This window comes from Mobula birostris, chromosome 2 (assembly GCF_030028105.1).
Source record: "Mobula birostris isolate sMobBir1 chromosome 2, sMobBir1.hap1, whole genome shotgun sequence".
NCBI classification, from domain to species: Eukaryota; Metazoa; Chordata; class Chondrichthyes; order Myliobatiformes; family Myliobatidae; genus Mobula; species Mobula birostris.
Genome location: NC_092371.1, coordinates 182,832,694 through 182,851,107, shown reverse-complemented (window position 1 = coordinate 182,851,107; position 18,414 = coordinate 182,832,694). Strand labels below are relative to the sequence as shown.

At 40.0% G+C, this 18,414-nt stretch overlaps 1 protein-coding gene across 2 annotated transcripts in view; it reads left to right on the top strand.

Annotated features, from left to right (window-relative positions):
• The window catches only part of LOC140193948 (peroxidasin homolog), a 291,164-nt gene that overhangs the window by 205,625 nt on the left and 67,125 nt on the right, over positions 1 to 18,414 (top strand). For both annotated transcript variants that reach the window (XM_072251154.1, XM_072251153.1), the window contains 8 exons: positions 1,647 to 1,718; positions 3,150 to 3,319; positions 5,924 to 6,041; positions 7,516 to 7,685; positions 8,712 to 8,984; positions 9,939 to 10,055; positions 15,902 to 16,060; positions 17,098 to 17,210. In XM_072251154.1, coding sequence (XP_072107255.1) covers positions 1,647 to 1,718; positions 3,150 to 3,319; positions 5,924 to 6,041; positions 7,516 to 7,685; positions 8,712 to 8,984; positions 9,939 to 10,055; positions 15,902 to 16,060; positions 17,098 to 17,210 — 1,192 coding nt within the window. The remainder of the gene's footprint in view (positions 1 to 1,646; positions 1,719 to 3,149; positions 3,320 to 5,923; positions 6,042 to 7,515; positions 7,686 to 8,711; positions 8,985 to 9,938; positions 10,056 to 15,901; positions 16,061 to 17,097; positions 17,211 to 18,414) is intronic.

The following is an 18,414-nucleotide window of genomic DNA, read 5'->3' as shown; positions in this document are numbered from 1 at the left end:
ATCAAATGAACCAGTGTAATGGCACTGTAGGTTAATTTGATACATTGAGGAATAAACAGTGTTACTTCAACCACATCTATGATGATTTTGTCACACTACCAAAACCCTGCAGTGTAAACAGGGTTTGCACAAATTAGATGTGAACCCATTTTATCATTGTGGCAAGGACAACTGATGGAATTTGCCTCCATCTTCTTGGCAAACTGAGGAAAAGAGTGTTTGAAGACCAGGACCTCAAACCCTGTGCAAAATTCGAGGTCTGTCAGTCAGCAGTCATCCCTACCCGCCCTCCCCAACCCCCCGCTCCTACTAATTGAATTACCTACAGTGTTTCAGATCTACGAAAGGTAGAAGCAAATGGAATGGGTGTCCTCTTTGAGGTTAAAAGCCTAATTCAGTTAAAAGCTGAGCCTGGTCCCAATGAAGCCTGCAGTATGCTAGCTTCCCTAAACAGGCACACAATTTCTGTCAGAGGAAGAAATTGCTAGGTTAATGTAGGAAAACAATTCAAAGATGTTCTCAAAGTACCTTGGGGGTGGGGTGGGGGGAACATACTAGCCATGGAAGCCCAATGGGAGATGGAACATCTGGGTATGACATTGAGAACCTCAAGTGCTGAATACACAGAACTCCAGCATCAACAGTAGATGTAGAGCCGCGACACATCTGCCAATCTTGTCAAGCACTACGAGTCACATCTGTGACAGTTTGCTGATCAGTCACCAAACAACCAGACTTGAAGCAAGTCTTCCTTGATGCCAGAAAGCCACCTGCAAAAGAATATGATCTTTGACGAGCGATGCATGATGTAATTTTTATTGTACTAATGAACTGAGCAAACCTTCGTAGCTGAGGGTGCAGCCAGTGGTGGGCATTGACTGTGTGTGTGAAGTCCTCTGTCAGAGGTGACTATTGTGGGCAATGTATTTGTTTTTGAATTTATTTTGTTTTGAATGCTTTTTTTAATGTCAAGATATTATGGTTGGCCAGAAAAAAAAGTTGGTTGATTTGCAGCTAACTGGATTGACTTTTATTTAGTTGGATTTTTTTTTTGAAATGTCTTGTTTTTATAAATTTAGCAACAATTAGTCTAATAAATATGAAACCATAACCTGATTGATAGGCAGGGATTCGTAGAGTCATACAACATGGAGGCAGTCGCTTCAAACGTGTGCCAACTAAGGTGCCTGTGTAAGCCAGTCACATTTGCTCATGTTTAGCATACATCTCTTTAAACCTTGCCTATCCATATTCCTGACAAAATGTCTTTCAAATGTTGTTATTTTATCTGCCTCAGTAATTTATCAGGCAGCTCATTCCATATGGCATCACCCTCTGCATGACAAAGTTGCTGCTTCATCCCTTGCAAATCTTTTCCCTCTCACCTTAAACCTATCCTTGTGTATGCTGTTTTGTTCATGGGAATAGACGATGTGCATTCACCATATATGTGTCTATCGTGACTTTACACATCTCTTAGTTCACACCTTAGACTTGCACGTTCCATGGAATAAAATCCTCATCTGCCCAATTTCTCCTGATAACTCAGGACCTTGATTAATGGCAGCATTCTCTTAAGTCTTTAAGTAAATGTTTGTTTTGATAATTGCTCAAAAGTTACATTTTGAGTTTCTTCTCTTTTACAGTTTTTTGCACAACAACAGATTGTCACAAATATTGCCAGGAACGTTCAGTCAGTTGGTGTCCATGAAAAGATTGTAAGTAGGAAGCCGCCTTTATGGGGAGATGGGGAAGGGAGAAATAACTAAACCATTTTGAGCACATAATTAATGCTAATAACAAAATAGAAATTAATTACCAGTTCTGCTTTTCTCTTGTTAGGGGATCAAAGGGATTTGAACATTGCAGTAGGGATGCTTTTTGGAGTAGAGGTCAGGTAGGGGGTTAGTGCCAGGGATGAGGGGAGTTAGAGGTCAGGGAGCTAGTGGTCAGTGTGTCTGCAGTCGAAGGCCAGTGATCCCCGTGAACAAATATCAGTGTGTGTATGTGGTGGCGGTGGGACAAAGACAAGCGATCACTATGGTCCATGACCGATGTTGGCAGCCCCTATGGACAAGGGCTTGTGACTCTCCAGGTCACTGGGTGGGTACTGTGAATGGAGATTCAAGTGGGCAGGTGACTGCCCCCCCCCCCAAAGGTCAGTGAATTCTGGGGTTAGAGGTCTGTGCGAGTTCAGAGTTTGAGGCCTAAAGTTCGAGGTCCTATGATTGTCCTTGGGTCAACACTGAAGATAAAAGACCAAAGTTGACAAATCTGGAAGTGGGAGGTCCAATTTCTGTGAGTCCACTGGAGGCCAGGAACGGCCTGTGTGTGAAAGTGAGTGGGTGACAGGGAGAAAAGGGACATGTTTTTCTGTTGTTGATTTTTTCTGTTGTGGAGTTGTTGCGGTGAACATTGTGGCCATGCTACATTAATGCTGGTATGTGTAGTAATACTTGCAAGTTCCCCCCGCCCCCGCACATCCTCATGTTTTTAATGCAAATGGCGCATTTCTGTGTATGTTTTGATGTACATGTGATAAATAACTAAATCTGAATGCACAATATTACCCTTAAAGTGCAGTGTGTCGTAAAATCCAAAGGAATTTGGAATAGATTTGCCTTTGAATAAACTGGTGCCACAATAGTATTGGGTGCACAGCAAAGAGGAAAATTTAGTGGTGAATATTGTAAATCTATGTTAAATATTAAATGCAAAGAAAAATGGCCAAGTTCTTTTTACCGGCATGCAATCTTCCTTGTTCCAATAATTTGCTGCATCCAGGTGATTCAATGCACTTGAAAAGAGGAAACCCGTGCATGGCAGCTATCAAGAAATGCAGCTGGTTTTCAGGTGAAGTAGAGATAAAGTTGAAAAGTGGGGTGCTTATCAAATGATTTTAATGCGGTTTGCTTTTTTTCTTCAAAGAGCAAAAATGGTTTAAACAATTATTTTCACATTGAAGACATCACTCAAGTCCCCTGATATAGTGAAATGTGGATACTTTAATTTTGAGCGAGTGCCAGTTTTAAATGGGAATTCTTCTTTTCTATTTTCTGAAGTAGATTTTTTGACTAAGCAGATTTAGAGAAATGCATTAGGGTTCGTAGAACCCTAAATCTTCACTTCAAGTTATTTCTTTTTAACAGGAGATTGGATTCAAATAACCTCAATTGTAACTGTGATCTGATGTGGTTGGCTGAGATGCTACAGGAGTATGCTAAGCTGGGTAACACACAAGCAGCAGCTACTTGCGAGTATCCCAAAAGGCTGCAGGGCAGATCTGTTGCCACAGTTACACCAGAGGAATTTAACTGTGGTGAGTTTCCATTTGATCAAGCGAAGATAGGTAACATTGTTGTCCAGGTATTAAATTACTGGCCACTAGATCAATTTACCATGTTTAATACTTATTATATACATATTTTACAATGTTGTTGCAGAGAGGCCCTGCTAATCTGATGAAAAGTCAGCTATACATGGCTATAGTTGCCGGTGAACGCAGCAGGCCAGGCAGCATCTCTAGGAAGAGGTGCAGTCGACGTTTCAGGCCGAGACCCTTCGTCAGGCCTGCTGCGTTCACCAGCAACTTTTATGTGTGTTGCTTGAATTTCCGGCATCTGCAGAATTCCTGTTGTATATATGGCTATAACTTCATATCGATGTTTATTTTATAATGGTTGAAACAATTCTGCAGAGTTATTCCAAAACCCAAGATGCTGCAGACGCTGGAAATCCTGAGCAACACACACAAAATTGGCGGAACTCAACAGGTCAAGAATAAACAGTCGATCTTTGAGCTGAGTCCTGATGGAGGGCATCAGCCTGAAACTTCGACTGTTTATTCCTTTCCATAGATGCTGCCTATGTTGGCGCGTGGCCAAGTGTTTAAGTCGTCGGTCTAGTGATCTGCAGGTTGCTAGTTCGAGCCTCAGCTGAGGCAGCGTGTTGTGTCCTTGAGCAAGGCACTTAACCACACTTTGCTCTGCGACGACACCAGTGCCAAGCTGTTTCGAACCTAGTACCCTTCCCTTGGACAACATCGGTGACATGGATGGGGAGCTTGCAGCATGGGCAACTGCCGGTCTTCCATACAACCTTGCCCAGGCCTGCGCCCTGGAAATCTTCCAAGGTGCAAATCCATGGTCTCACGAGACTAACGGATGCCTATATAGATGCTGCCTGATCCACTAAGTTCTGATAACATTTTATGAGTAAAAAAAAATTAATCAGCTCCTTTTCTATGACATCTTTAATGTAAAACATTATAATATATTATTCAATCACAAGTAAGAGAAAATCTGTAGATGCTAGAAATCCATTCAGGTAGCTTTAAGTGAATGGATGCTTTGTCAGAAGGTGAAAGTTTAGAGTCATAGAAAGTTAACATCACAAAATTTACAACCAAGAAGGTGGTCATTTGCTTATTGGGTCTGTGATGGTTGGAAAGGTGTCAGAAGATGGGTTTGCGATTCTTTGAAAACAGTTTAGATAAGCTCCAACAAGCAGGGTGTGGGAATCAATTAACTTAAGGACTAAGGGGCGACTGTGTTTAGTTTGGACACAATGGCAACAACTGGGGTTGATCATTGGTACCAGAGATGGCTGAACTGAAGTGAGTCATGCAAGGCGACAATTCATTATGACCTGGCATTGGCTAATGAGAATGTGGATGATAGTGGCAGGAGACTGAATAAGCTTAAGAATTGTGCACCATAATTCAGACACGTTGGAATTTTTGGAAAGTAACAGGGATGCAAGGAGATTATTAAGGTTTCAGGCGAAGGCATCAAGGTTGGAGGTAAAAGTATTGGCATGCAAGTTAATCGAGCATGGTACTGAAGATTCATCTTGATGTCAGGCTGTGAATACGTGGTGATGTGTTTCCCTGTGTATAATTATCCATTATAAAGCCATTAGCCCAGCAAAAAGAATATGTTTTATCTAAAGTACAAAGCAAAATGGTACATGTTTAATTAGCCAATGAGAGTGTAGTACATTATTCCAGTTGGCCAATGAGAGTGCAGTACATTATGACCCCTTATAGGGATGATTCAATGGACATTGCTCTCCTGAATACTAAATAAGGTACCAGTGTAGTATGCTTCAGGCGTGACAGGTGCATGTGAACTTGTTGCATGTGAGTTGCTTGTCTGTACCATTGAAAGTGTGTCCAAGTTCTCTAACGATCACTTGGTGTTTTTCCGTACAAGAGATGCAGTATACTGTATATGTAAATTGGTGCTGGAATTTCTTCTAGATTAGGGTCATGGTGAAGTATCAACCTCTGATTAGAAATTTGCTTGAACAAAATTAGAGCTCAATCCAAACTCAACATGGTTTAAGTTGAGTTTGAGTACTTAATATGTTCCCAATCAAAAATGCATGAAAAATGTGACCTGGCCATTGCTGGGAATAAGTCACATTCAGATATGTAATTAATCTGATTGAAGTGCCAAAGGTTGATCAAAATGACACATACGGAGTTACTAACAAGGTATCTTGACCCACTCACCGCAAGTTAGGTGCATCACAGCACAACCTGTCTGGATCTGAGCTTTGCACAGCTCAAGCTACATCATCTGCTTAAAACTTAAATCCTAACTACACAAAGATTAGTTGAGTTTTTTGGTGTGACCACCTTGATATGGTATTCATTGTACAGCATTGGAAACTTAATCTGCTTGATTTTAGTGTCTAACATACTGTTTTAAATATAAAATAGTTATTCTAATTCTATCAGATATCCAGGTTCTACCCTTTAAACCTTGGTTTTGTTATTGGCTTGAGGTGTACTGAGCTGCTTCAATAACCAGTATTCTGGCACTTTAGATGACAACCCACATTATGTTTTAAGTGTTTTCATACGTTTTCCCCTGGTGGAGTTGGAAACTACTTAAAAATTATTTCTCCATCTACATAGAGAAGCCACGGATAACAACCCAGCCACAGGATGCGGATGTAACATCTGGGAACACTGTGTACTTTACCTGCCGAGCTGAGGGAAATCCGAAGCCTGAAATAATTTGGCTTCGTAACAAGTAAGTTGATACCTACTGCCTGCCTTTTAGCTTTTTTTGTTTAAAGGGTTATTTCAAAAGTTAAAATCTCAAGTAACATCTGTGGAGCAGTTCACTTGTTCATATGCATTGTAATGGAAGTCCCAGAAATTCACCGGCACTCGGGCTGTCCAAACAAGTTGTTCCTCCTTTGAGAGGTTAGCAGATTTCTGGCCATGGAGATGTGGAGGTAGTTGGTCAGTATTAATTTTGTCTTTTTGTTTTATTGGAATAGTGATTTGAGATCCTCTTCACGTGCAGGAAATGGAGTCTTTGATTTGCTGTTGCGGCACAGGATTAAACAATTGGAAACTGGAAATTACGAGTTCAAATTAAATCCTTTGACAAATTTTGGAGTGCTATCATTCTCCCGTGCCAAATAAGATGTAGCCCTTTGCAGAGAAGCTGTACTTTCTGCAGTAATTAATGTAATCACTAATGCATCATGCTGTTCTTCAGGATAAGAATTATTCTGTGTGCTTGTATCAATAATAACAGATTTATTCATTTGCTGGCACTCTTGCCTGAGGCAGCAAGTTGGCTTCTCGCTCCACTACAGACAAAGGAATCTAACTTAAACCAACAGCTCAGTCTAACACAGGAAATTCCATGTTGCTTTAGATATTGAGGCAACATCTGCTTGCACATGTGGATATGGTGTTTTTCATTTGGCAAAATACATTGGCCAACCCAGTCAACAAAAACCGGGGTTTTTATATATAAATTGACTTCTACCTTTATCTGTACAACAGTAACTGCAACTTTAAAAGATTGTACTGTGGGGCATCATTAGAATATTCTAAAATATCAGAAATGCACAATTTTAGCACAGGTCGACTCACAATCACTTGTAAATTGAGCTAGTGGTCATTTTAGACTGCTGTGTACACATTTTTGTGGCAAAGACAAACCTAACAGATGTAAGTTGCTTTGTATCTAATACTTTGTAACATGGCAGAAATTTATAATGGATTTTCTTGATCTGCATGTTCATATTCAGGCTTAAATTGAATTTTTAAAAATAAAATTACATTTGCCACAAATATTTCAATCCAGTTTCTCTGTTTTAATCTACAAAATTTGCTATTGCATTCCTGGAAAGTTATCAGCATGCTGATCTGATCTTGGTGTCATTAGTGTGATTCAAAATGGTGCCGTGTTTCTGCAACCAGTCAAATTTCAGGTGAAGTGTCACTTAAAAAATGTAAGAAATGAATAAACATTGATAATTAATGAAGCATTATTGCTTGGAGTTCATAAGCTTGCTTATTGCTGATAACTTTAAATAGCATTTACATTGACCAATATGCTTGGTACAAATATAATTACAGATCAGATTTCAAATCAGTATTTGGACTTGATTTTTTTTCATTATCAATGGAATTAATTAAATTCACATTATTTAAATGCCTAAATTTGCCAAACCTACATTATGTGTGCTCTTGTTCCTTTACAGTAATGCATTAGATATGAAGTATAATCCACGCTTAAACCTACTGGATGATGGCACTTTAATGATTCAGAATACTCAAGAAGATGACCAAGGTGTTTACCAGTGCATGGCCAAAAATGTAGCAGGGGAAGTGAAAACTCCTGAAGTCATTCTTCGGTACTTTGAGATACCAGGTAAACATCCTTGAGAACATCAGATCTTTTTGATGGGAAAGGATTGGGAGAGGATAAAAAGAAAGAAAATGAATTCCTATCAGTATTATTTCCCCCACTTGCTTCCTTGTCCACTTGTTTCCTTGTAACCTATTATAACATTTGCCTATTAACACTTAGCCAACCTGCTCCGCAGATCTGCCCATCAGCCTCCTAAACTGACTAATTAGCCTAATAATGGCAAGTCTTTAGGATATGGAAGGAATCCTATGCAGTTGTAGGAAAAATCTGCAAATTCCAAGACATGGCACCTGAGGTCATCATTGGACCAGCAAGATTGTTGCACGACCTGCAACATTACAACGCCCAGAATAATCAAAGAATAAGATGATCTGCACTGGGGAAAAAAGAATCACCACTGCATTTAAGTGGTGTTTAAACCAATGCATGTTACATTGTTTCAATAATATTATGCAAGCAAAATTTTGCAGATGCTGAAAAGCAGCAGAAAATGTGGTAAGTGACATGCAGTATTCATGGAGATTACAACAGACTTAAGGCTTTATGTTGATGACCTCTATCAATAGAGACTCAAAATATATATGATGCTGCAGAAATTGTGGTCGAGTTTGGGGGATTGGGGATGTTGGTGCACAGAAAAGATGTGTGATAGGTCGGAGGCCAGGTGTAAGAGGCAGAGATACCAATAGAGTTTGTTATTTATGTTTGCTTATTATAAATTTAAAATTGCAATTGGGTATAAGGACAGTTGTGCAGCACACATTTGGTTACTGTTGACAGCTAGTAATTAGATGGTTATAAGATTCCCGAGCTACACGGCTGTCTATCAGCTTTTCATGTTCTGCAGTGCAAATCTTGTGTCTTTGCTACTTTAAAAATGATTCTTCTTTCTCCACTGCTATGGAGGAAGAGTGGAATGGAAGTTTAGCTCTGAATGTACTGAATACTCTGAATAGCTGATTTATGAAGTGAATAAATGATAATTTTGTTTGTTCTACAAAAATTTGACTTCTGTTTCTTAAATAGCTCGGCCTGCCTTTGTAATTCAGCCACAAAACACTGAGGTCTTGGTCGGTGAGAGTGTCACATTGGAATGCAGTGCAACTGGAAACCCTCAGCCACGGATCACCTGGATGAGAAGTGATGGGTCTCCCTTGCCCAATGACCCTCGATATACTATAACTTCCTCAGGAGGACTCTATATACAGAACGTGGAGCCAAGAGATGCTGGCCAGTATACCTGTCTTGCAAACAATAATCAAGATTCCATTCAAGCAAATGCATTCATAATTATTAAAGGTATTTAATGCAGCACCATACAACCTCTCATAAAGTATGTGCTTGAGGGGAGTGGAACATAATGAACCAGGGATCTAATTGATTTATTACAAAAGGATTTGCTTTCTATTTAGATTCACATAATTAATTAACAAATTATTTACATGTTTGGAACTGGTCATGAACCTTAAACGTCAATGCTTAAAGAATTAACCACCTTTCCACCATCTTTTCATTGTGCTTTCCCATACATGCATACATGCTACTTTGTCTGAATTACCAGTTATATGTCCACTCTCCATCCTTTGGCTTTACCTTTTATGCTTCATTATTTTGGACTTGATTGCAAGTGGAAGCATGTTGTCTACATCTGTCAGACCGTTTCATTAGTCCTTTTTATCAGCTCTTCTACAAAGTTGATGCTTGGTTCTTGAACGTTCCCTGCTGAATTTATCCCGTCACCTTTGATACATCACTCCTTGCTCTCTTCTCCAGTACCACAATACCTTTCTGTTTTTTTAGCATACAAGTATGCTCTTTGATTAATCTAGCCTGTGCTGACCAACAAGGGTTAATCCTACCCTAACCCATTTAATTTTCTTCCTCATTCCTGTCTACCCACTACCCCACCCCCAAGATTCTGCTATTCATCTAAAAGCAAGGGAGAGATTTTGTGCCCGATTTGTCTACCAAACTACATGTTTTTGGGATATGCAAGAATCAACATGGTCACAGGCAAAACATGAAAACTCCATATGTAAAGTACCAAGGTCCTATTTAGGTTCAACAAACTGCACCACTGTGTCAGCCAGTAATAATACTGAAGTGTGGACTAACCAAATTATTTTTGATATTAAGGTGTTTGTTTGCTTTATTAGCATTTAAATTGTTCTGCTGCACTTCAACATTGCTCGCGATTAATAAACAAGGGGTAATTCTTTTCCTTCTTCCTCATCCCCTCTATTTTGTCTGTAGCTCCACCTCAGTTTACAGTCTTGCCTGATGATCAGACAGTTGTGGAGGGACAAAGTGTAGAGTTCCACTGTGAGGCAGAGGGCAATCCTACACCAACCATAACATGGACTAAAGGAGGTATGTTTACATGTAACATTTTTTAATTTCAGGCTAAACAATTTGGTGCCCAAATGAAAAGAAAACAAACCAGTTTTTGTAACCAATGTTAGCTGCTTGGTGCCTGACTGGTATTTCCTCTATGGAATAAAACTTCTACCCAAAGCATCCAAAATGTGCTTAGCTTCATTAACTGTAGAACTGATAACATTGCTTTGCTAACTTCAGGATTTATTGTTCTAGCTTCTATATTGGGCAGTAATGTGGTAGTGTTTTGAGAAGTGATTGATAACTTTTGCTTTTTTTTGTTTAGATATTTTTCATTATATTTTGTACATTAAAGTTGTATGTTTTTATTGTGAGTTTCATTCAGTTGGAAGGGTTGAACTAGAAATACTTCTGGTATGTACGTATTTTGCAGACAACAGAAAGAACTAATTTATTATCTTTCACTCTCCACAACAGTTTTATTCTGCTTGATTACGGGTGTGATTGGCCTTGGATATAATTACTTTAAGTTTTCCGACATAAAAAAAATCAGTAACTCAAAGAACTGCAGATAGTAATGGGGGACAAAGAAATGTTGGATAAACCGAATAATTATAATGCCTCAGTCTTCACAGAAGTTCAAAGTAAATTTATTATCTCAGTAGGTATATGTCACCATGTACAATCCTGAAATTAATTTTCTTGTGGGCATACTCAAGAAATTCATAATAGAATAATAACTACAATAGAATCAATAAAAGACCAAACCAGTGTGCCAAGACAACAAACTCTGCAAATAAAAAAAGAAAGAAATGATATTTATTGCTTATTTGTTTATTATTATTGGAACATGAAATGAAGACTCTTTGAAAATGTGTCCATAGGTTATGGGAACGTTTCAGTTGAGTGAAGTTATCACCTTTGGTTTAACAGCCTGATGGTTGAAGGGTAATAACTGTTCCTGAACCTGGTGGTGTGAGTCCTGAGGCTCCTGTACCACCTCCCTGATAGCAGCAGCAAGAAGAGAGTATGACCTGATTATAGATGCTGCTTTCCTGCGACAATGTTTCATGTGGATGTGCTCAGTGGTGAGAAGGGCTTTACCCGAGATGGACTGGGCTGTATACACTACTTTTTGAAGGATTTTCTGTTCAAGGGCATTGGTATTTCGATACCAGGTTGTGATGCAGCCGGTCCGTATACTCCCCACACATCTATAGAAGTTTGTTGAAGTTTTAGTTGTCATGCCAAATCTTTGCAAACTCCTAAGGAATTAAAGACGCTGTTGTGCTTTCTTTGTAAGTGCACTTGTGGGCTGGGCCCAGGCCAGGCCCTCTGAAATGATAACACTAAGAAATTTAAAGTTGCTGACCCTCTCCTCCTCTGAACCTCTGATAAGGACTGGCTCATGGACCTCTGGTTTCATCCTGAAGTAATTAAAAAGCTCCTTGGTCTTGTTGATAGTATTTAAGAGGTAGTTGTTGTGGCAGCACTCAGCCAAATTTTCAGTATGTTGATTCATCATCACCTTTGATTTGGACTATGATAGTGAAGTAAGCAAACTTGAATATGGCATTGGGGCTGTGCTTAGTCACACAGTCATGAGTGTAAAACAATTAGAGCCGGGGGCTAAGCACACAGCCTTGTGGTGCACCTGTGCTGATGGAGATTGTAAAGAAGGCATCAGCAGCATGCCAGAAATTTGATTGTCAGGGACAGAAGTTCATGTTACTAACTATTACTAATGAGAAGATTCTTGGTAAGCTAAAAATTCAAAAGGTAGGCAAGTCACCTTGACCAAATGGACGACATCCCAGGTAGCTGAAGAGATTGTGGAGTCATTAGTAATGATCTTTCAGTAATCATTTGATTCTTGAAATGGGTCTGGGGGAATGGAAAATTGCAAATTTCACTCCACTCTTTGAGAATGCAGGGAAGCGAAACACAGGAAATTATAACCCATTTAGCCTAATGTAAGTGGTTGGCAAGGTGTTAGAATCTATTAATAAGGATGAGGTTTTCGTGTACTTAGACATGCTAAAATAAGCCTAGATCAGCATTGTTTCCTTCAGGGGAAATCTAGCCTGACACATCTGTTGGATTTCTTGAAGGAAATAACAGGCTGAATACACAAAGGAGAATCATGAGACGTTTATTTAGATTTTCAGAAGACCTTTGACAAGGTGCTGCATGTGAGACTGCTTCAAAAGATGATAAGATGTACCTGCTGGAGTTTAGAAGAATGAGGGGGATCTCATTAAAGCCTATCGAATTTTCAATGGTCTAGGTATAGGAAACATCCTCTGCATATCCAGTCAATCTTGGCCTTTGAATATTTGATAACTTCAATGGGACCCTACGACCTTAGTCTAAACTCCAGCTAGTACAGGCCCTGGGCTATCAAACACTCCCCATATGTTAACCCCTTCATCCCTGGGATCATTCTTGTGATCCTCCTCTGGACCCTCTCCAATGCTAGCACATCTTTTCATAGATAAGGGAGCCAAAACTGCTCACAGTACTGCAGTTGCAGTCTGACCAATGCCTTATAAAGCATCAACATTACTTCCTTGCTATTGTATTCTAGTTCTCTCGAAATGAAAGTTAACATTACATTTGCCTTCCTTATTGTTGACTCAACTTGCAAGTTAACCTTTAAGGAACCCTGCATGAGGTCTCCAAAGTCCTTTTGCACCCCTGGTTTTTGAATTTTCTCCCTATTTAGAAAATACTCAGTACCTTTATTTGTTCCACCTAAGTGCATGACCATGCATTTCCTTACATTATAGCAACACACACGAAATGCTGGAAGAACTCAGCAGGCCAGGCAGCATCTATGGAAAAGAGTAAATAGGTGACATTTCTGGCCAAGGCTCTTCATCAGGACTCCTTGCTGCCTGGCTTACTGAGTTCCTTCCTCCAGCATTTTGAGTACGTTGCTTTGGATTTCCAGCATCTGCCGATTTTCCTGTGTTTGTCCTTACATTATATTCCATCTTCCATTTCTTCATCCATTCTTCCAAACAGAGCCTTTCTGCAGGCTCCCTGCTTCCTCAGCACTTCATGCTCCTCCATCTATCTTTGTATTGTCTAGAGACTTGGCCACAAAGCCATCAAATCCATCTTCCAAATAATTGACATATAACATGAAAAGAAGCAGTCCAAAGCACCTTCTCCTTTGTACTACCAATACTCACTCTTCACTTAAGTCCCCGACACTCTCGCATTTATGGTGCTGTGCTAGTGTCTTCCACAGTGAAGACTGACTTAATATTTAATAAGTTCATCTGCCATTTTTTGTCCCCTATTAATACCTCTCTAGTGTCATTTTCCAGCAATCTGATATCCGCTGTCATCGTTCTTTTACTCGTCTATCTGAAAAAAAACTTTTTGTATCCTCTTCAATAATATTGGCTAGTTTACCTTGATATGTCCTGAAGAAGGGTCTCTACCTGAACCGTCAACTGTTTACGTTTTTTCAATAGGTGCTGCTTGATCTGAGTTTCTCCAGTGTGTTGCCTTGGAACTCCAGCATCGCTAGACTTTCTTGTGTTTGTGACTTACCTTGATATTTTATCTTTTTTTCTCTTTATTGCTTTTTTAATTGCCTTCTGTTGGGTTGAAAAAGTTTTCTGGTCATTGACCTTGCCACTAATTGCCACTTTTGTTTTATGCTGTCTTTGACTTCCCTTGTCAGTCACAGCTGCTTCATCCTCCCTTTAGAATAATTCATTTTTGGGATGTATCTTTTCTGAGCCTTCCAAATTACTCCCAGGAACTCCAGACGTTGCTGTTTTACAGTCATCCCTGCTAATATCCCCTTCCAGTCAACTTTGGCCAGCTCCCCTCTCATTCCTCTGTAATTCCTTTTACTCCACTGTAATTCTGATACTTATGACTTTAGCTTCTCCCTCTCAAATTGCAGGGGGATTTCTGTCATATTATGATCAATGTCTCCGAAGGGTTCCTTTGTCTTAAGCTCTCTAATCAAATCTGTGTCATTACATAACACCCAATCCAGAATTGTCGTTCCCCTAAAGGGTTCAATCACAGGCTGCTCTAAAAATTTGACAAATTCTGCCTCTTAGGCTTGAAAATCAGCACCAGCCTGATTTTCCCAATCTACCTGCATACTGAAATTCCCCAAAGCTATCGCAACGTTGCCCTTTTTACGTGCCTTTTCTATGTCCTATTGTAATTTGTAGCCCACAACCTAGTAACTGTTCAGAGGCCTTTATAATTCCATTAGTATCTTTATCCCCATGAATTTTCTTAACTTTACCCACAAGGATTCATATCTTCCAATTCTGTCATATCTTTAAGGATTGATTTCATTTTTTACCAACAGAGTTATGCCACCTGCTCTACCTACCTGCCCATCTTTTGATACAATGTGTATCCTTGAAGTTAATCTCCCATCTATCATCTTTTTTCAGCCATGATTCAGTGATGCCCACCACATCATACATGCCAATCTCTCTCTGTGATACAAGCTCCTCTACCTTATTCAGTATACCGCGTGCATTCAGATATAACACATTCAACTCTGTATTCATCACATTTTTCAATTTTGTCCCCCCTTTACACTGCAACTCATCCCATTAGCTGCAATTTTGCCCCATCATCTGCCTTTCCTTCCTCAGTCTCACTCTACACTGTATCTCATTGTATACCATCTGCCCCATCTCAGCCCCTATCATTTCAGTTCCCATCCCTCTGCCAAATTAGTTTAAACCCTTCCCAACAGGTCCAGGAAACCTACCTGCAAGAATATTGGTCCCCTTTAGGTTCAGGTATAACCTGTCCTTTTTGTGCAGGTCATACCTTTTCCAGAAGAGATTCCAATGATCCAGAAGTCTGAAACCCTGCCTTCTGCACCAGTTCTTCAGCCACACATTTATCTGCCAAATCATCCTATTCTTTCTCTTACTGGCACATGGTACAGGCAGCAATTCAGTCATTACTACCCTGGAGATCCTGCTTTTCAGCTTTCTGCCTAACTTTTCAGGACTTCATCCTTTTTCTATCTGAGTCACTGGTACCAATGTTTAGAAAGACTTCCAGCTGTTCACCCTCCCCATTTAGAATGCTGTGGACACAATCAGAGTCATTCCTGACCTTGGCACCTGAGAGGCTACATAATATCCGGGTGTCTGTTTCACATTACAGAATCTGCTGTCTGCTCCTCTCATTACAGAATCCCTTTTCACTACTGCAGACCTTCTCTTCTCCCTCCCCTTCTGAGCCACAGAGACAAGCTCAGTGCCAGAGATCAGATCGCTGCAGCTTCCTCCAGTAGGTCATTTCCCTTGCCCCCCCCCCCACCCCTACAGTATCCAAAGTGGCAAAACCTATTATTGAGGGAAACAGGGGTACTCTGCACTGGCTGCCTATTCCCTTTACCTATCCTGACAGTCACCCAGTTTCCTGCCTCCTGCAACAGTGTGTCTACCTGCTCATTGCCTCCTCATTTTCCCATGTGAGTTGAAGGTTGTGCAACTACAGCTTCAGTTCCTTAACACGGTCTCTAAGGAGCTGAAGCTCAGTGCATTTAATGCAGATGTTGTTACTGGGGAAACTGCAGCTCTCCCAAAGTTCTCACATTTCACACATGGAATATACCACAAACTCTGGACTGATTCTCAGCACACTGGCTATGTACTGACAGCAAAGAGAAACTTACTAGAAACTTGCTTAGAACCTCCATCTCTGCTTGCTCAAGCCCATTGAGCCAAAGCCAGCCCTCTCTAACACTGTTCGCTCACACAATGGCCACTCTGCTTACAACTCGCTTATTTTATTTGCCCCTGCTGAGTGCCTAATCATCTTTCTAATATGATCAGATCTTCAGGTTAATGGAAGTTTGCTTTTGTTTATAGGTGGTCCACTTCCTGGAGACAGAAGGCTTGTTATCCTTTCCACGGGATCACTAAGGATTTCCAGAGTTTTACTTCACGATGATGGCCAGTATGAATGCCAGGCTGATAATATTGTTGGTGCCCGTCGAGTTGCTGTCCATCTCTCTGTACAGCGCCGAAGTATGCTACAGTTTTAGTATTGTTGAATAATTAAATCATTCACTTTTTAAGTGCAAAGAAGCCTGTTATCAGAAGAGATACTTTTGATAGATTTAATAGAATCCTAGTGAGTGAAGTGGTTCGTTGTTCTACTGTGTTACCCACCATGGCAGTTATGATTTGATTAGCAAATCTTGGAAGCAGTAGTAACAAGTGAATGAAATCAGAAAAAAATAGCATTCTGTGTAATTGGATAGAACATGAAAATGATGTGCTTTGTAGAGAAGTTTTGTGCTCTAAATGGTATTTGATATGCATGTCCTGACTTGCCTCATAGGCCGAAGAAACATGCCCCAAATTAATTAGAGAGGGAAAAACTCTTGCTGGGAAGAAGTAATTTAGGAAGGAAATTAAGATTCTGAAGCCCTCCATTGGTTGGGGTCAGCGATGGATGTTGTGTCCCAGTGGTCTATGTGATATGCAGGGCAATGTGATATTGAGAGCAAGCTGTTGCCCATTTAGCCACCTCCCCCTCTCCACACAGCTGATGAATCCAAAGGAATGGCAGTGACCAATATAATTCGGCACCAGCAGTGTCACAGGAATTGCCAGTCAGCGTTGAACCCAATGTAGGTTCCAGATTTTTCCCTGGGGGTTTATTCCCGAAGTCTTCCCCATGAGTGGGTATAGCCGCAAAGCAGCAGGGGTTTGAAATCAGAGTTTTCCTTCGCTAGATGAGCTGCCAACCACAACTGAGGAGCCCCATCTGCCCAAAGCAACTGGGTTTAAGGCACCATTAATCCGCCTTTCCCCCTTCTCCTGTCAGTAGAAGCAGTTCTGCCGGGCTTACTAGTTAAACCATATGTGAAGGCCAGGATCTAGACTTGGTTGTCAGAAGCCATTTGAGAGTTGAACCATTGGGAGCATTTAATAGTGGTGGGGGCTTTCCGCACTACCACCCTCGGCTATAACAATACTAAGGAACCAAAATTAAGATGACCAGTCCCAAATTTGAATGAAGCTTATAGCTGCTTTTCTCTCTTCCTATCTGTTCGTAGTATCACTAGTCTTTACAAATACACCCACTGACCTGACAGTTGCTGCTGGATCAGACGTGCAGATTCCCTGCAGCTCTCAAGGGGACCCTGAACCTACTATAACTTGGAGTAAGGTAAGTAGCGATCTCTATGTAACCAGGTTTGTTGCTAGGCCAAGAACATTCCAAAACAAGAACAAAAAATTCCTAGTGTTTAGAGATACTTTGCTCATAGAAATAAAAACGTAAGTGTGTTTAAGCCATGTGCTTGGCACTGGGCCACTGATTAGTGCTCTTGAGTCAAGAGCTTGTGGACTTTGACAGCAGTACAATGCAGGGGTTTCTGCCCTGGTATTGGTTCCATCTTTCCGATGACATGCTCTATGTTCATTGGTTAATAAACAGGCATTAACAGTTCCATGATATTTTGTTGAAGAATATTACAGGAGTTAGAAGTAAAAAAAAATAAATCATCCTGGAAATGCTCAAGCAGATCAAGCAGCATTCTGTGGAGAGAGAAGCACAGATAAAGACACTTTGTCCTGAAGGAAGTTATATAAATTCAGGTCTTGTCCTGTTTCTGGAATGTTTGATCTGCAATTGTAAATTCTGTGTTATTAGGGATAAAGTTGTTTTACTTAAACATGTTAGTGAACAGTTCGGAAACATCAGAAATAGGGAAATAGTCACGGAGCTGTAGATAGTTTATCAAATTTATTTGTTAATGAAGTCAAAAGTGTAAATAATCCATTCAGTCTAACATAGACTGTGCTCTGTACAGTATTTGGTGTGCCTGCCCCACCTTGCCTCATAAGCCAAATCAATTAGAGGAATAAATCTTGCTGAGAAGAAATGGTTGATGATTGAGGAAGGAAATAAAATTTTCCAGTCACGTATTTAAATCTTTGAGTTGATATTTATTTATCAAGTTATTAGAAACATTTTTACAGCTGTTGCTGAGTGGAGAATAAATTAATTGAGCTACTGTGAGTGAAAGAGATTAAAGGAAAATTTGCAGAGATGCAAATAATTATAGAGCACTTGTAGCTTAGAATTTCAGATAGGTTTCTTTAAAAAAAATCAAAATGCAAATAAATTTCAATATTGTTTTATTTGTGAGTTATTGAGTTTATTTTAAGAATTGTCTGACTAAAAATATAGTTATAACCTGAAGTACACATTCTCATTTGGATATACAGTAAGGCATTTATTATCTTAGAGGTATTTAATATAAATGTAAGCCAAATAATCACTTCAGATTCAGATTCTACACAATTCCAAAGCTACTCAGATATTGATATAAGGATCATTTGGGACTGAAAGTACAGGTATCCCCGCT